Source organism: Xiphophorus hellerii, chromosome 21 (genome assembly GCF_003331165.1).
Source record: "Xiphophorus hellerii strain 12219 chromosome 21, Xiphophorus_hellerii-4.1, whole genome shotgun sequence".
In the NCBI taxonomy this organism is placed as follows: domain Eukaryota; kingdom Metazoa; phylum Chordata; class Actinopteri; order Cyprinodontiformes; family Poeciliidae; genus Xiphophorus; species Xiphophorus hellerii.
The window spans coordinates 24,629,823-24,647,034 of record NC_045692.1 but is presented as its reverse complement, the minus strand read 5'-3'; the positions used below and the strand labels follow the sequence as shown (position 1 = coordinate 24,647,034).

At 40.0% G+C, this 17,212-nt stretch overlaps 2 protein-coding genes across 30 annotated transcripts in view; both read right to left on the bottom strand.

Annotated features, from left to right (window-relative positions):
* tnikb (TRAF2 and NCK interacting kinase b) overlaps positions 1–15,206 on the bottom strand; it is a 50,655-nt gene extending 35,449 nt beyond the window's left edge. For 6 of the 17 annotated variants that reach the window (XM_032551909.1, XM_032551910.1, XM_032551911.1 and 3 more), the window contains exons 1-2: positions 14,610–15,206; positions 8,989–9,054 (exon numbers count right to left, since the gene is read on the bottom strand). In XM_032551909.1, coding sequence (XP_032407800.1) covers positions 8,989–9,054; positions 14,610–14,717 — 174 coding nt within the window. In that variant the 5' untranslated portion in view covers positions 14,718–15,206. Of the gene's footprint in view, positions 1–8,988; positions 9,055–12,864; positions 13,078–14,609 lie in introns of those variants that run through there. The other 11 variants (XM_032551918.1, XM_032551921.1, XM_032551924.1 and 8 more) reach the window with 7 other exon arrangements.
* Positions 1–17,212, bottom strand: part of LOC116712080 (NACHT, LRR and PYD domains-containing protein 3-like) — a 612,764-nt gene that overhangs the window by 339,759 nt on the left and 255,793 nt on the right. The gene's annotated exons all lie outside the window — the stretch shown is intronic.

The following is a 17,212-nucleotide window of genomic DNA, read 5'->3' as shown; positions in this document are numbered from 1 at the left end:
AAATCCTACAATTGCAAAAAATGTTTTTTTTCTTACATTATCATTGACAAAGTTTTGCGCATATTTGTAACAGAAACATAGCTACTACTTCCAAGGTAAATGCAGTTATGTAACTCAGATGTAGAACTAACAGGCTACAGCCATAAAAGTCAAAAGTTAAATGTTTCAGGTCATCAAACAAGTTTTAATATTAGACAAAGACATCCTGAGTAAATCCAAAACCCAGTTTTTAAATTATGATTTCAAGTATTCAAGGAAATTATAATTCCCCCTATATTAAGTTATGAAGTTTTGGGACAGGTGAGTTAAATTTTATGAGTCACACCCAGACATGATTACTGTTAGACATGTAGAAGTGAGAAATCACTAAAACAGAACCTGTCTGACAACAGGAAGGAGGCTGAGAGGATAATTACTGAAAGTTTGTAAATCACAAACTAGATTTTAAATATTCTGGTTTTAGTGTAGAATAATCTAGTCCAAGAGTTTAAACGTTGAAGTTTTTAAACGAGAGCTAATTAATGAGGCTCAAGGTTTTGAAAGACAAGGTGGAAATTAGCCGTTAGCCGCCCCTGAAGCTAACATTAGCTCTGTATAATTCAGCATGTTTATGGCTGATGTCATGTTGGGTTACAGTAAACATGTAAAGTCATGTTACATTACTTACAGATATTATATGCCAATCGTTTTCTTGATAAAGTTTTCTTTAAAGAAAAAAGTACAAGTCGCGGGTTAGCCCAGGCATGCTAGCTGTTAGCCTCTCCAAAGCTAACGTAAGTAGTTCCTTATTTACTGTAATAAGTACAGTAAGTAGTTCATAGTTTAGCTAAATGTTGGAAGGATGGACGAAACAAACCATGTAGTCTAACCTACTAAATTGTTTTAAATTTCTTCATGCTTTCCAGTTTAAGAAGACAATAGAAATATTGATTTATTTTCTCACAGAGGAGACATTCAGGTGAACCAGCAGCAAATCTAAAACCTGTCCAGTTAAAATAAAAACCTAAAGCTGTATGAAGTTGGAGCAGGAATCAGCAGGTTTTCCTGATACACAGAAACTCCAGGAAACTTCTGCTGAAGAGTCCAGAACTTTGTTTGCACTTGTGTCTGGACGGGAATGATTAATGAGTCTTTGAAATACAGGCAGTGATTTAAAAATACTTCACAGATGAATCACACTCCGCTTTCTGTGGTCGGTTTAATTTTTCTCAGTTTGCATCAGGATTGTTTCAGTCCAGGTACCATAAATCTGCCTGAACTCACCTCTGAGGCGGATTCCCTGACAGTCTTACAGCTTCTGCTTGTATAATTTGTCTAAAGCAGAAACTTTCAGTGCGACACGACTCAAACAGCTCACATCTTTTAACAGTTTCTCCAGGCGGAAGCTAATAATGTTGTGATCGTTCACAGAAACTTAATCCCAACTGTTGTGTGAACCTGTCGTCTCCGGAAGGTCCAGAAATTAATAAAACATCCTGAAATCAGCCCAGAGCGGCGACGGACGGACGCAAAGCGGCCTTCGTCTCAGTTTCTCTGCACAACTCAAACCTCCAGACCTCAAAAACAAACCAGAAACAGCATCTGTCAGTTTCCGCCGAGGGATTTTACTTCCCTGGTGTCTCCTCATGCTGTTTCTGCAGCGAGATGCTGAAGGTCAGATGATCCGTCAGCCTTTGAGTTAGAGGAAGCTTTAAAGGGAAGCTGTTTTACTACGAATCTATTCTTAGAAGAGGAAACAGATCATCTTCAGATGGTTCAAAGCGCTTGAGAAATTATCTTAATTGGACCAAATTGAGCAGACAGGAGTCCTTTCTGCTGCTGAGAGACGGATTCTCCAACAATGTCACGATGACGAGTCAGTAGAAATAAACTGAGCGAGAGAAACCGACAGCTGCGAACTACAGGAACTACTCGTTTAAATGAAGAGAAGATACAATGCATTTCTCTGGTTTCTTTGACTAAAACATTTTTTACTAAACTACCATTTTAAAATCTACTGATTCAGAAAAATAATCAGTCTGATTTGGATGTAATTTGGTTCTTATGCAGATCAGAAATCGGTTTCTAAATGTGTTTTCAAGCCTGATAGTGCGATAGATTTGGTTCGATTGATGAGTAACCTGTTCCCCTCCTCGCCTGTGGGGGCACTGCACTAAAAACCACTGAAAGAAATTACATAAAAACCTCTGAAGAAGACACAGAGCGCAACTTCCTTCCTCACCAAATGAGGAGGCATCAGATTTTAGCGGTTGGAGGATTTCTCTTTTGACTACGAGCCATTTCTCCTGCTAGCGCGAGGCTAGCAGGTTTGTTTTGGTTGTATTTACCCAGAATGCCCTGCACTGTCGTCCACTTCCTGCTTTTGGAGCGGTCTCTGGTCTGCCTGGCGTTCACATATGCATTAGAACCGCAGAAAGAGGTTTATAGTTTTAGTTGATTGTGAATTCATACCTTCACAAACCGAAACAGACTTTGACTAGACAAACGGACAAGAGTTGGACTAAAACAGACCAAACAAGGCTGGTGTGAATGAACCCTATAGACATTAAAGACGCTCTTTTAGAAACAAGTCTTTGATGTCACTCTGCATGCCATGCAAATACACGATATGATCTCCTGCAAACTGACAGTTTCACTAAAACCCCATCAGACTCTATGAAGTCCCGGTAAAACATCATCCTGCTTTAGCTAACCGCTGGAGAAACAGGAGACGATTGTTTCAGGAATAAAAACTTCCTGTAGATCAGATGAAAACATGAACTTTGCTGTAGGTAGTTCATGTGGATAAATGTGGTCCAGTAAAGTTATTTCTATCAGTGAGTTTGTGCCATTACTAAAGTTGGGTTTAAATTGTAATTAGAGTTAACTAGAATGAAATGGGCTAAAAAATAATGTTTACTTTTTTGCATAGTGTTTGATTTGAGAGATGTTTTTAACTGGTAAAAACAAAAAAAAGACGTATATTACAGTTCTGTTGCAAATTGTGAAACATAAATATCCCGGACAAGCCCCCAAATCCTGGAGGACAGCGTTAAGGGCTCAAAATAAAATGTTTAGGTTTTATTTTGTTCTGTCTTCTCTTTTTCTTCCACCTCTCAGTCATAAATGACAAAAAAATGAAATTTTCTCTCTCCCTCTGTGTTTATGTCATGCTTCACTTCTTCATCTCAGATTTTTATCAGCATGTTTTGGATAGTTTAGTTTTTGTATTTTCTGAACCTAGTTTGTTATCTCGTTGATTTTATTCTTCCGGTTTTGGTTTTTGCTGCCCACACATACCTGGTCTAGTTTCTAATTTCACAATCTGCATTCCTTGGATTGTTATTTCTGTATCGTGCAGTTCGCCTCGAGTCAGGACCCGTTTCTCTTTTAAGCTTCTGGTTTCACCGTTTCATTCGACACAGGAAATTATCTGCTGGATCCATTTATGTTGTGTTTTTAGTTTTTGATGAATTTGAGTTTGGTTAGTTTTCTGAACAGATCTTGAATTAGTTCTAATCATATTTTGTTAATCTGACTTGTCAAATCCAAGTGACTTTATCTTTAGATGTAGATTATTTGCTGAGTAAGAAGAATTATAAAAATGTGATAAAACTGCAGTGATTCTAACAGATATGGAAACAGATTTGCCATTTAATAACCAATCCACGTCCATCTCAGTTTACGGTTAAATTATTGTAACAACATATTATCTTCCTTATTAAATCTAAAGGATGAACCACAGCTGACTTTATGATGCTATAATGAGTCTTTGAGCTATTAAATAAAGTTTGTTTGTCCAGAGTAGAGAAGAAAACAGCCTGACCCAGTTAGCAGTGATCTCTGTTGCAAACATTGTTGCATTCGGTTTCATTTGATGCCATTCTGGACAAACAGGCGAGAGCAACGAGGCGACATGTAACAATCTAGAGATAACATTCGTACATGGAGCCCAGGATGTTCTGTCCTAATCTCACATTTCCACAATGAAAGTGTATCCAGTGCTGCTGATACAAACCAAAATAAAACCTTTTCTTTGGTGTTTTGGTGGAGCTGATTACCTAAATAACATTAAATAAGAGTTTGTAATAGAAATCCTGTTTTATAAATCCAGGGCCGTCTATAATTTGTTTGCATTCACCTCAGGAAGTGTATAATTGCCCCTATGATTGCACTCACAACTAGCCACTTATAATCTTTAGTTAATTTAAATGTGACCTAGTCTGCTTCCTTGAACAGGTTAGAATCGGTCTACGGCCTACACAAAACATATTTATTACATTTTTTACACAAAATTATTTCTAGATAATAACATCTTGGTCTGTTTTAAGCTCTTTTCAGAACGAGCAGTTTTCACTCAGAGAAGCTGCTGCTGCTGGCCACGCCCCCCGACTCAACGTTTGCAGCCATTTTCATGTACGAGTGAAAAACAGATGGGTAACAATACAACTGCACATCTTTGAAAAGCAGAAGTGGAGCCTCCAGTACAACCAACAAGACTGCAGCAAGTGGTTTCTGGACATTAAGTCAACAACAAGACACTGGTCTTGTCCAGCAGCCATTGTACAGCACATACAGCAGTAAAACCAGCTGAGCAAACATGCTGGAGCTCCGCCCGGGTTGCTAGGTAATGGGCGGAATTCTACTGGAGTTGCTAGGTAACGGGGTGGTTGCTAGGTGATGTTACATTCCGGAGGGTTTTTGAAGGGCTCATTTTCCAGACACCAAAAACAAAAAGCAACTGCATGAGTTCTTTTTAAATGCTTGGGATGTTTTCAGAAGCACTAGAAAACCAAGTGGAAGTGTAGAAATATGCAAAAATGTGAATTTCAAAGTAAGATGAAAGATTACAGATAGATTAAAATTACAAATCTACAAGAAAATTCTACTCCAAACTTTCTATGTTTGTAAGATTATGTCTAGAAAAACCCAGTTTGGAGCCAAAATGTGATTTATGTAACAATTTCCACCATAAGAAGGAAACATGATGACATGAAATCATTTTGGTTAAAAAAAATGTTTTGTGCGCATTAAATATATCAAAAAAGTTTGAAATTTAAAGGAAGAAAAATGCAGAAAATGATGAAGCAATAATCAAACAATGATCAAAAATCTGCAGTTACCAAGGAGACCAGAAGCTAGAAAGGTTAGAAATACCAACTAGATTTAATTTAAAAGGTAAATATGTTGTAGCTGATCAAACACAGGTTGTACTGTAATTAACTCCCACTGCAGCCTGTGGTTAAGTGGAGAGCAGATCACGACCTGGTCAGAGGTAAAAACACGTCACGTTGTTTAGTTTACACGTCATGCGCCAAATTCCTCACAATGATTTCCTCTAAAAGGCTCGTTTGTTCCCGTTTACTTTGGTTTCAGGAGGAACCCGACAGTAATTTGTTGGTTCCTTCTTCGCCCAGTGAGATCACCCTGGAAATTGCAGGTTGCATGAAAGAGTCACATATTGTGATATTTTCAGGAAGCAGAATCACAAAAGGTCCCCTCTCTGCGAACAAAAGGCCGTGGCGTCGCAACATCCGAACATTTGTCTCCAAATTAAAGCCTTTCAGGGAATCAGAAGGAGATAAGAGCTTCTTTAACGGCAGGGCGGTCACAGATGAAAGGTTGCTGTTTGCTTTAGTTCAGACCAATTAAAAATAACAGATTTATAAGCAAATCCATCAGATTCATGAGAAAAAGCAACACTTCCTCATCACGTCCCGGCTGATGGAGACCAGCTCAGGAAACGTACAGAGAAGAAGAAGCTGAAACCACCAAGGAAACCTCGGTGGTTACGGCGCCTGGTGACGCGCTGAAGCGTCGCTTTGGGGAATCCAGATTCCTGGAAGAAGAAACTCCTGAAGGCGTTTTGATGCCTGATGGTTCTGAACTCTCAGTTCAACTGGAGACCAAAACTGAAACGTTTGTTAAAATTCAGCAGCTGATCGTAACATAATGAAGGATTAAACAAAAATCTTTGTTTACAGAGATTTACTGATTCATTTTATTTGTTGTTTCTGTTCTTTTGTTTATTTATGTTGTATATTTTTAATGTCTCCCAGTTCCAGTTAAATTTTAATTTAAAGTTTATTGATCTTTGAGAATGTGTTCCTGCTCTATTATTATCATTTTATTACTTGAAAATGGTCTGAAAATGACAATATTATGATTTATCATAATAACTTAAATAATTTATCGTTCAGTAACATTAGTTATCATTACAGGTCAAACTGTGACGTGATTCATACATCGATTGAGGAATGAATACGAAATCAATTTCACATCAATTCAAAAAGCTAAGATAGATTCATAACCTTGAAAAAGATTATATCTTTAATTTTAATATGCTTTAGTATCATTTAGCTCCAGTTAGTTTTTTCCCAATTAATTACCTTTTTTGTTATTTTGTTAGCTTTGGTAACTGCAACAGCCTCGTTTACGTCCAGTTTTACCGTCTGGCTTCTTCTGGTGCAGAATTACGACGCAGGTTTAACGTCAGAACAAAACCGCGACATCAGTTACACGGCCGATTCAGTTCCACACATGGAAGGGGCGTTAAAAATGGGGAATGGGCCGCTCAGACTGGCAAGAAAGAATCAGAAATGGACAAAAAAATCTAATTTAGTCGTATTTTCCTTTGTTGTTCAGCCTTCCTGTTAGCTGCTAAAGTGCTGCTCTCTCCCTAAATGAGCTGCAGACATGTCAGAAAGTGTGTTTTAAATAGCTCCTCACACATCACTGATCCTTAAAGCAACTAAGTTTGAGTTTCCTTCTGCCGGTAAAAACTTCCACAACAAAGAGTGTTGCTAGCTTGTCCTGGTGGTGTGCTTACTTATCAAATGAAGGTCGAATTTTTCAGCTGAAAAACTCAGCCCAGGTGTATATTTTTTTATATTTTTTTAGCTCTGAATGAACTGCAGGAGAATCTTCTTTAACCTGCTAGTTTTTACAGTGTAAACACAGAAAACCTTCACAGGGAGCTGAAATAAAGGCAACATCCATCCTTCCTGCTCTCCAATCAATAAGACAGACTGAATAAACTCTGATTCCCTGCCTCATCCGACCCAACACCACCTGAAGACGTTTCCCTGTTGGCTGATCGTTCAGAGGAAAACCGAAACGGCCGCAGTCAGCAGGAAACCTGCGCAGCCGCTTCACTTCCACGCCTGAATTGACTGATTTTAACGCTTCGCTGCTCTGCAGGATCAGCTTTGCAACATCAGCCAGACTTCTCTTCCTCTTTCCAAAACCACAGCGCCGTCAGCGTTAAAATAAAAACCTGGAGCCGAGGCGGAGACGGACAGAACACCAGAAACCTGATCCGGTTTCTAAACCTCAGCCTTTCAGTTTCTCTATTTGACCTTTTAAAGGTTTTTTTTCATGTTTGAGAAAAAATTACATCAAAATTTCTACGTCTCTTCAGATTCATTATAATTTCTGAAAAACAGAAGCCATGTCGCGAAGTTTCCAGGAAATAAAATTATTTAATTTGGGATAATTACAGAGTCTACAGAGAATGATAATTAATTCTCATTCATTTCTAGCCTGGAGAGTCTAATGCTGAAAGCTAATCAGGGCTAAGATGATTTGCAGCAGCGGTGCATTATCAGTCATTTGTCGAACTAAAAAAAACTGTTTTTCTGGTCCTGAAGATTGATTTTTAGAAAACTCTAAGTGACAACAGCAGCATGCTAAACCAAATGTGTTGGACTGGCAGCGTTCGAATCAACGGTTTCTGGATCCAGTTGCAAACTTCTACAAATTAAAATAAAACGGTTGGACGGTTTTCAAAATAAAACAGAAAACGTGAAGTTGGTGCAAATGTCTGAATCTTTAATTCATGCTTCCGAAGCAGAAACTGCATATTATATAAGCTGAAGCGTTCGTGTAGGAGAGGGATCGGTTTTCTGAAATCAGGAAGATTCTGGCCCAGAAATCCAGAATCAGCCGAAGAACGACGAGAATCCAACAGTCCGACTGCAGGGGAGCTTTTCACAGCCGTTCATGTGTTCATTGTTTTTTATAAGCTCACACAGATTGTGTTAATTTTGCCCCATCAATCATTTTCTGCAGAGGAGGTGTCAACTTGTAGAAATGTCAGATCGATTCGCCGCATCCAGCAGACGTGTTAATTGCTTTCAAGGTAAAACAATCCACAAAAATAAACCGGCAGGTTGTCTGCTGTCCAGCCTCTCACAGGAAGTCAATAACAACCTGAATGTCTTTGTGATAATAAGATTTTTTGATGTGAAGTCACAATAAAGAGAGGAGGAAACAGAAACAGCCTGTTTTCAGAGCGATTCCACCGTTAGAATGAGATTTAAATCAGGAAAAATACATTTTTAACCTGTTTTAAAGTCTCAAACGTTTCATTTAGTTTTTTATTTAATTCACACATAATAAATATGAGTAGTTTATGTAAATATATGTGAATGAAAAGGAGCAGAAAGAAGTATAAACTTACAATATCTGCCCCTTTTTCACGTAAAAATAAAATTATATATTCAGTTCAGAAAACGATTAAAACATATTTCAAATACGCAACAAAACATTAATTTATTCAGCTCCATATCGCTTCATCGTAATAATTTTCTAAATTATTTTAAATGCAGTTTTACTAATTTTCCAAATCAGTTTCTTTCAATAAAAAACTTCAGAAACTTTAAGAGAAACTGCAGGCGAGTTTCTGGTTAAAACATGTTTTTCATTCAGTGGGAAGAAAATCCAGAAACTTTACTCACGTAAGAGTAGAAATATTTTTTAGTAAAATTAAAAAGTGAAAGTAAAAAGTACAGAGTAATAAAAATACTCATAAAAGCACATTTTTCAAAAAAGTTACTCAAATAAATGTAACTGAGTAAATGTAACTAGTTACAACCCAACTGTGGATATGAAACAATCAGTGAGTTATATAAAATATAAAACCTTTTTGTTTTAGTGAATAAATATCAGCTATCAGTGAGTTCAGGAGTTTGAACAGTAAGACGAGTTCTGAGGTTTTGCAAGTCTTACCTTGTAGACCTGTCCATAGGTGCCGTTTCCAACCAGTTCGACCAGCTCAAAGATCCCAGCCGGGTCCTGAAACAGAGAGGAAGAGCTGAGCGCCAGCAGCCAGGACAGCTGAACGGAGGGAGAACGAGGGAAGGGACTTCACACACAAACACGCCGTTATTAAAGCGCCGCCGCGTACCTGAAGTATTTCTTTACAATCCTTCCTGTCAGCACAACGATTCCTGCAGGAGGGAAACTTTCCCAACGTTCTCAGGCACAAATCCTCTCAAAACTGAACTTTCTATGTCGTTTGTAAAACATGTTTCATGAAGAGGAGACCAATAAACGTCTGAATGAAGTTAGATAAATGTTTTCTACAGGTGACTATATTTAAATGACTCAGAAAGTTTCATTTAAATACAAGTGAAGATAGCAGTTACTCCATTTCAACCATCTTGTCGCCTTTTCAGAGTATCAGAAGTTCGATCAGTTTATCAATCGGTGAGAATTAACCGTCTTCTGTTGTAAAATAAACAACATTCAGAAACTTAACTAATAATTCACTTTAATCTCTTCAGCTTGATAACGTTTTTATAACATTTTGTTCAGGAATCAAAGGTTTGTGATCTGACCTGAAGTTAGTTTTTACACTTTTATATAATCAGCTGCATGAAGCCATAAATGAGCAAAATAACTTCCTTCTGTTTAATCTCATCATAAAAACACATTAATCTGTTTAATCTGATTATCCACCACTGTTGACACAGTTTAAGCTGTTAGCCTCGGCTAAAGCTAACAGTTCTTTATTTTCTTCTTTGTGAAATTAGAAACATACATTTCCCTTTAAATGTTTATGAATTTCCAGCAGGCTTCTTGAAAACAACTGTAGATGTAGGATTTAAATATCTAATAATAAAATGTATTTTAATTTAAAACAAAAACGTAGCTACCTAGCTGAGCTAAGCTAAATAGCCATAGCTAGATGCTAAAGTTAGTTTTCAGTTTTGCAGCTTTTAGGACAGAAAGTTGGTGTTAAAGAAAAGCTGTAACACTGAAACACATCCAGGTAGTTAATTTAACTCAAGGCTGAATTAATTTATTATTAACATATGATTGTTTAATATTATTTTAGCTTTTAACTTCAGTTAATTTAGCAAGATTAAGCATTAAATTTTCTACACCAAAGGTAAAACAAATAGCTAAACAGTATGGTTCTTTCTAAACATGTCTGATGAAGCTCAGGTAAAAAAAAAATATGTCAGGTAAACTGACACAGAGGTGCTTAATCTTATTTCTAGGTTGATTAAAAACCATAAAATCCCCCAAACACAGACGCAGACCTTAACGTGTGTGTGTGTGTGTGTGTGTGTGTGTGTGTGTGTGCGTGTGGGTGCGTGTGTGGGTGTGTGCGTGTGGGTGTGCGTGTGTGTGAGTGTGTGCGTGTGTGTGCGTGTGTGTGTGTGGTTACAGTAGGCCACAGGAGAGCGTTGGGACTATTACAGTGCATCCTCCTGAAAAGGATTAGCTTAAAAAGCCACGTTCGTTTCCACTCAAGGTCAAAGTCAAGCACATGAAATCCTGGAGGACAGAGCCTCACGTGCGCGCGCCTCCACATGCACACGTTTACCTGTTACACTGTAAGGCCACACAGAAGAAAACACAACACTGAGCTCTGGCACAGCTGAGATTTCCACGCTGACATGTTCGTTTTTATCGAACACGGAGAAATCCCGTTGAGTCTGAATCCAGTTATCTGTGGCGGCTAACGGTTTCATGGTGTCGATTACATCATCATTATTTCTGCTTATTGACTCAGACATAAACCATCAGATCACAGGAAGATTACAGGTTAAGTCCCAACAAAGGACGGGAGGATTCAGCCGTAAGCTGCTGTTGTTTGCATAAAGCAAATAACAAACAAACAGGCAAAATAATACAGAAAAATAAAAAATGTGCAAAATGAAGAAAACAGTCCAATAGAAACAGACACAAAACAAAACAAGAAGAGACACAACGAGGCTGTAAATAGACAAACATGAGAATCAGGAACATGAGAATAAAGAGCTGAAATAATGAAATAAAAGTGAAAAAACTGCATTGTAGTTGTAAAGTGATTAAATGTAACAATTTTCATACAAACCAAAAATGACTAAAAACTGATCCAACAAAACATTCCCAAGAAATAATCCCTGCCTGTAAGAAAATTACAATCAACCTCAATGATTCTAGAAACAATCACTCAGAGTTTTAACAACCAGTAAAACTCTGGGACGAAAATAATCACAATGATCTGAAGACCAGAAACAACAAATCACAAAACAGACGCAACAAAAGCAAACGGAGGGAGACAGTTAAGAGAAGAAAGCAAGACACAATCTGGCTGTAAAAACAAGATGGAAAACAACCAGAGGGAGACACAAAGTGGACGCAATGCGACAAACAATCACAGACCATCACAAAATGACAAAAAAGACCAAAAAGGCCGACGTGAAAGAAACAAGCACAGCTGGTCAGAAAGAAACCCAACGAGACAAAATAATGTAAAAAAAAGAAGAAAAACAAAAGAAACAAAGAGAAAAGAAGATGAAATGAAATCTCTTTTACAAACTGACACCAACACGGTTGGTTTGACTGAAAAACTTTCCTCTGAGTTTAGCAGAGTCTGAGGCGGGTCGACCCGCCGCCGTTCACCTCAGGATATTAAAACTCATCTTAGTTTCTGACGCCTGATGTTGTTTAAAACAAGTCACATTTAAAACCTGAGAGCAAAATCAGTCAAAACCAAACTGCTAACAGCTGCTAAAGCTAGCTGTTAATGCTTCTAAAAATATTGTTTATGTTCTTCATAAGCATTAAAAATTAACAAATGTTCCTTGTAAAGACCTAAAATGTCATCAAATCTATAGAAAACAATAACTAGAGCAGCTTTTGAAACATTAACAAGAGAATCTGAAACTGATTAATAGCTAACTAGCCTAGCTCAATAAACTAGCGATGTCGCTAGCAGGTTAAGCTAGTTTTGAATCACACAGTTGATTTTCTGAAACTTTTCTAAATATTTTAGCATTCTGGTAAATATTTCATGCATTTTAGATGCTTACTCTTGGAATTACATTGAAATGACTGTTTTTTAGGAGGCACAACCTTTTGACATGTCCTTCTTTTCATGACTCGGGTTTGTAAAAAGTGTCAAAACGTAACTGCCAGAAATAACCTCCATCTGCACAATTTCTTTACAGCTGCACCAGGTGTAACACGAAGTTCAGTCTCTCTGAAAACTGAACAGTTTAGAAACAAAGCACAAATAATGAAGCTTGCACACCTTATAAGAAATGTTTTCATTAAAGGCACAAATTTCACTGGATTTTATGCTTCAGACCAAGAGAAAGTAGAACAAAATTTTAAAAAAGTATCATGAGTAAAACCTGAAAAATAGTGGAACAACATAAATTTTTAGCTCTGCACTCACTCGTGGTTTGCCACATGTATTTTAGGCGATGCATGAAAAATGTGTTTGGCTTTGATGACACCAACACACCGGGAACACACAACCCACACAGTGACACACGGTGGTGGCAGCATCATGCTGAGGGGATCATTTTCTTCAGAAACCCAGAACAAACAGTGGAAACCAGGTTTGCTAAAATACACAAATACTGAAGACTCCCTCTAAAAACGCTTATAAATGTTAATAGTTCACCTGATATTATATCAGAAGCTAATATCTAGTCTTCCTTCTACAGCTTGTAGTAAAACCAATTAGCACCAAGGGAAATTAAATGAGTAACATTCTCTCCAGGTGTATCAAAGTTGCATTTTCTTTATAATATTTTGGATGTGCTCGAATAAAAAAATCCATGAATATTCAGTAAAGTTCTGAAAATAATTCGGACTTACGCTCTACAGAAATATCTGCGGACAGGTTGGTTCCCCGGTACAACCAGGGACAGCGGACGGATCCCATCGGTCCACATTCGGGCGTCTAAATGGTTTTCAGTGAGAAAATAACATTTTATTGCGATCCAGCCGCTTGTTTTCAGCCTCCAGCGCTTTTTGACCAGAATGAGCGGTTTCAGGAAAACAAGGTGTGAAACTGCACATGCGCAGAACGGACGGCGGGAGGGTTTTTTTCCTCAACAATGTCAGGTAGCTTTATGCTAAGCTTTATGCTAAGCTTTATGCTAAGCTAGCTGCTAAATAAGCTTTATGCTACTTCACCTGTTTAACACAACTTCTGACACGGTCTGAAGCGGACGCGCGTTTCGGCTACAGGCTAAAACCACAGCGCCATCTAGCGCCTTGGCATGACAACTACAGCGGATTTAATGTCTAAACGAGGAACTTTAACCCGATCAATATCCGACAATACCGGCAGTTTCCAGACAGTTTTATTTAATTTTCTGATGGTTTGTCACATAAAACCCTCATAAATTCTGCGGAGTGAACAGAAAACTCTGCTGCGTCCTCATGGTGGCGCTTTAACGTCTCGTCCTTTATGATTCAGTGGCTGATATAACAGAAATTAGCCTGTATTTGTCACCCAGACAGCTATTTATACCGCAATCAGAGGCTCTGATGAGCCGGTCCACCAACACTCCAGCCGGGCTGGGAGAGGGGATGCAGAAACAGGAAGTGACCTAATTTCTGCTCTGAACCACTGAGGGAGACAGAGCTGGTTCTGGTTCTGCAGAACCTTCTTCCTCAGTGTTCCCTCACATCTTTCTGCCTTCATCACCTCCTCCTCCTCCTCCTGCTGCTGCTGCTGCTGCTGCTTCCTGCAGGTGTGTGTGCTGCAGACACACACCGACACGCAGTCCCACCCCGGCGCTCATGTCCAGACCTGACGGCGGTTCTGCAGGTACCGCCGAGTTGCGTAAGCAGCTGGAAGCAGAAACAGGCGGGGGACGCCCGGAAAATAACCCTGAGCTCCATGTGACGCTTCATCCAGCCATCATGGCTGACCTGTGAAATTATCACAGGGTTTTTTTTTCTTTTTAACGCGTGCACGCGCACGCGCACACATTCCGGCACTGCACTTCCTATCAGCCGCTGTGATGCAAAGCTGCTGTCGCCACAACATCACGAAATGGCGGAACTCGCTCCTGTTGCGGTTATCATCGCTGTTATTCCGCCGCGTGCGTGAGGGCGTGCGTGCGTGCGTGCATCTGTACGAGACAGCGGAGAGGAAGTGCGCGTGCGTGCATTTGATGCCTTTGTGCAAAGTGTCAGTGAAGAGCTTAACATCTGCCCCACATAGTGCAGACAAGAGCGGCTTTCAGCGCGCGCGCACGCACGCATGCGCGCGCGGCAGCGGCGGCTCTGGGCCTCATTACATCACGTCCCAATTGTTCAGCAGAAAACACCAAAACAGAGATCCCACACTGACATCTGATCACCGACCCGATTTCCTCAATCAGCGTCCTCACGCGCGCGCGCGCGCGCTGTCACACAGGCAGGTGTGGGGTTCCCGCGCGCGCGTGCACGCTGCAAGCGCATTTGGAGACACATCCACTGTGATGTTGGAGAGGGATGGAGAGCTGAAGGAGGAGGAGGGGAAGAGGAGGGGGGACAGGTGTTGCACACGCACGCGCTCACACAGGGAAATGACACGCACGCGCACACGCACAGAGCGAGACATTTACCCGTAGTGCAGACAGGTCTATCTCATCCAGACTCCGCGCCGGGGAGTCGCTCGCCATGGTTCCGTCGGTAGAAGCGCGACTCAAGATGGAAGCTTCCTCAACGACCATCGACCGGGAGGTGATGAAGGCTCGCTCCTCTTCTCCTCTTCACCAGGCCGGAGCGCCGAACCCCCCCACCCACCCCCGACAGGAGCCCCGAAAAATCCCGCTGAAGGCGACGCCGACCGGAGGAACGATCGCTCCGGGAGGCGCGCAGCCCGCAGAGCCGAGAGGAAGAGGAGGAGGACGAAGAGGCGATGTGCGCGCAGCCCCAGGTGCTACATGCTGCTCGGAGCGCCACAGCCCGTCCTACATGCCTTCATCCAGAACCGGGACCGCGGAGGACAGATGCGTACAGGATCAGCGGCCGAGGCGCACTGAGGCGGCGCGGCGGAGGCGGCGCGCTGGCCGGGAGTGGCCAGAGAGGAGGCTGCGCTTCACGGGGAGCCGCCCACCGCGACACGCCGCACACACCTCCACGGAGCGCGGCGGGACCGGGCCGAACCGCGCAGCCGCACCATCATAAGAAACCTTCAGCTAAAACTGGGCCTTTACAATGTTTCTAACATTTATGTCTGAACTCAGAGGAACATTAAGGTCTCTGAGACAATATAATATAATATAATATAATATAATATAATATAATATAATATAATATAATATAATATAATATAATATAACTGCTGAAACTTCTACCACTATATCTAATAATAATAATAATAATAACAGTAACGTTTTGCAAAGTTTTACATGTATACTATTAATAATATGGTAAATATTGAAGTAAGTAAACAATAATATCTAATTTATTCATTGCAGTTACATTATCTAAATGAATTATTACTATTAGTGTGTATTATTATAAACATTAGCATTATAACAATAATCTCCCAAAATTATTTATTTATAATAGTAACTTTATTGTCATTTTGCAATTACATTAGTTAACATCTGTATTATTATTATTATTATGATTATTATTATTATAATATTAACACTAATAATAATTCTGAGTGATTTTTCTCCAGCGGGGGGCGACGCCCCGATCCCGCCCTGAGGACGCCGCCTTCAGACCAAATACCTGCAGAGGAAGGAGGCGTCGCCACGGCAACCTGTTGAGGTTTTATTGTCTTCATCCACAAATCAACGGTTGATTCATTTTGTTCTGCAAAGTTCAGACAAGATGAAACAGAGCGACACACAAAACATCAGCAGCTCTAAAGTTGCTCATGGTGGCAACATGTTGGAGCAACGTTGCTCTGATTTGTTCTTTTCTAGACTTTTGGTTTTTTTTTCTAGCTGAATGTTTGAACTATTAATCCCTCTGATGTCAGATGCAGCTGGAAGGAGCTCTGCTCTTAGCTTTTTTCCTTTTGGACAGTTATGTTTTGTAACCATGGGAACAAAGTTTTATTTTCACAATGCAGAGGAGCTGATTAGCATCTCAAAAGCTAAACTAATACCTGAACTTTGACCCCAAATCCCAGAAGAGTTTAAAAGGAGGCAAGAAGAAGCAAGTTCAACCCATCTCATGGTATCCCCTACTCCAACATCCCTCTAACTGACCAGAGATTTAAACTGGAGCACAACAAGCTAATGAGGTGGATTAGCTGAACTAGCTAACAGTTGATGCTAGCAGTCTTCAGTCAGAGGTGTTTTCAGATATGTTGGAAGCCTGACTGCTAGTGGAGATTCTTCCTGAGGACGCTGCCTCAACATTTCATTTCCCTTTGGGGTAAATAAAGTCATTTTGACCTGAACTGAGCTCCAGGTAACTGGATTTATTGTTGCGATCAGAAGGTAACTTCAGGCCGAGGCCTTAATAACTAATATTAAATAACACAGAGCTTCAGTAATAACATTTTTCTTTTAGGTCCGTTTTCAGGATGAAGAAGATTTCAGGATGTCAGAGAATCTTTTGCCACCAGTGCAGAGCTTGTTAGATTTTAGAAACTTTCTCTGGATCAACAGGCTGGTTTCCAGTAACCAGCCAGTCATGTGATCAGATGTTACTACTGACGGAAATGACGAAGAAGAAAAGGAGAACAAGTACTAGGAGGATGATTGTTTTTGAAAATAATAACTTGTTATTCTAATGAATCTTCCATTAAACCACCAAAACGCCGCCATGATTTTTAATGACTTATTGCTGATCAAGCTTATTCACGTCGTGTGATTTGAAATTTATTTCTTCTTAAATTACACAATGTCAAAATTGTTTTTTGACATCAGCAGAAAATAGAGGAAGTTTTGCTCATATTGACTAGAAGCCATTGTTCCCACCATGCTGCAAGGCTAAAGGGACAGAGTCGATTAAAATCAGTTTTCTATCATAAATATGTCAGTTTTCAATAACAACCAGGAAAACTCAGACATCAGACTTCCTGGAAGGGATCAGCTTCAGGCAGAGACGTTGTGTTCAGGCAGGTAGAAGCAGCTTCCCAAACAAAACCAAACCAAAGGAGAGTCTGTGTTTCACCTGGAGATCAGACCGGGAGAGACACGACACCTGAACGCACCGCCGTGATGCCTTCACTGCAGTCTGCTGCTGGAGTTCATCAGAT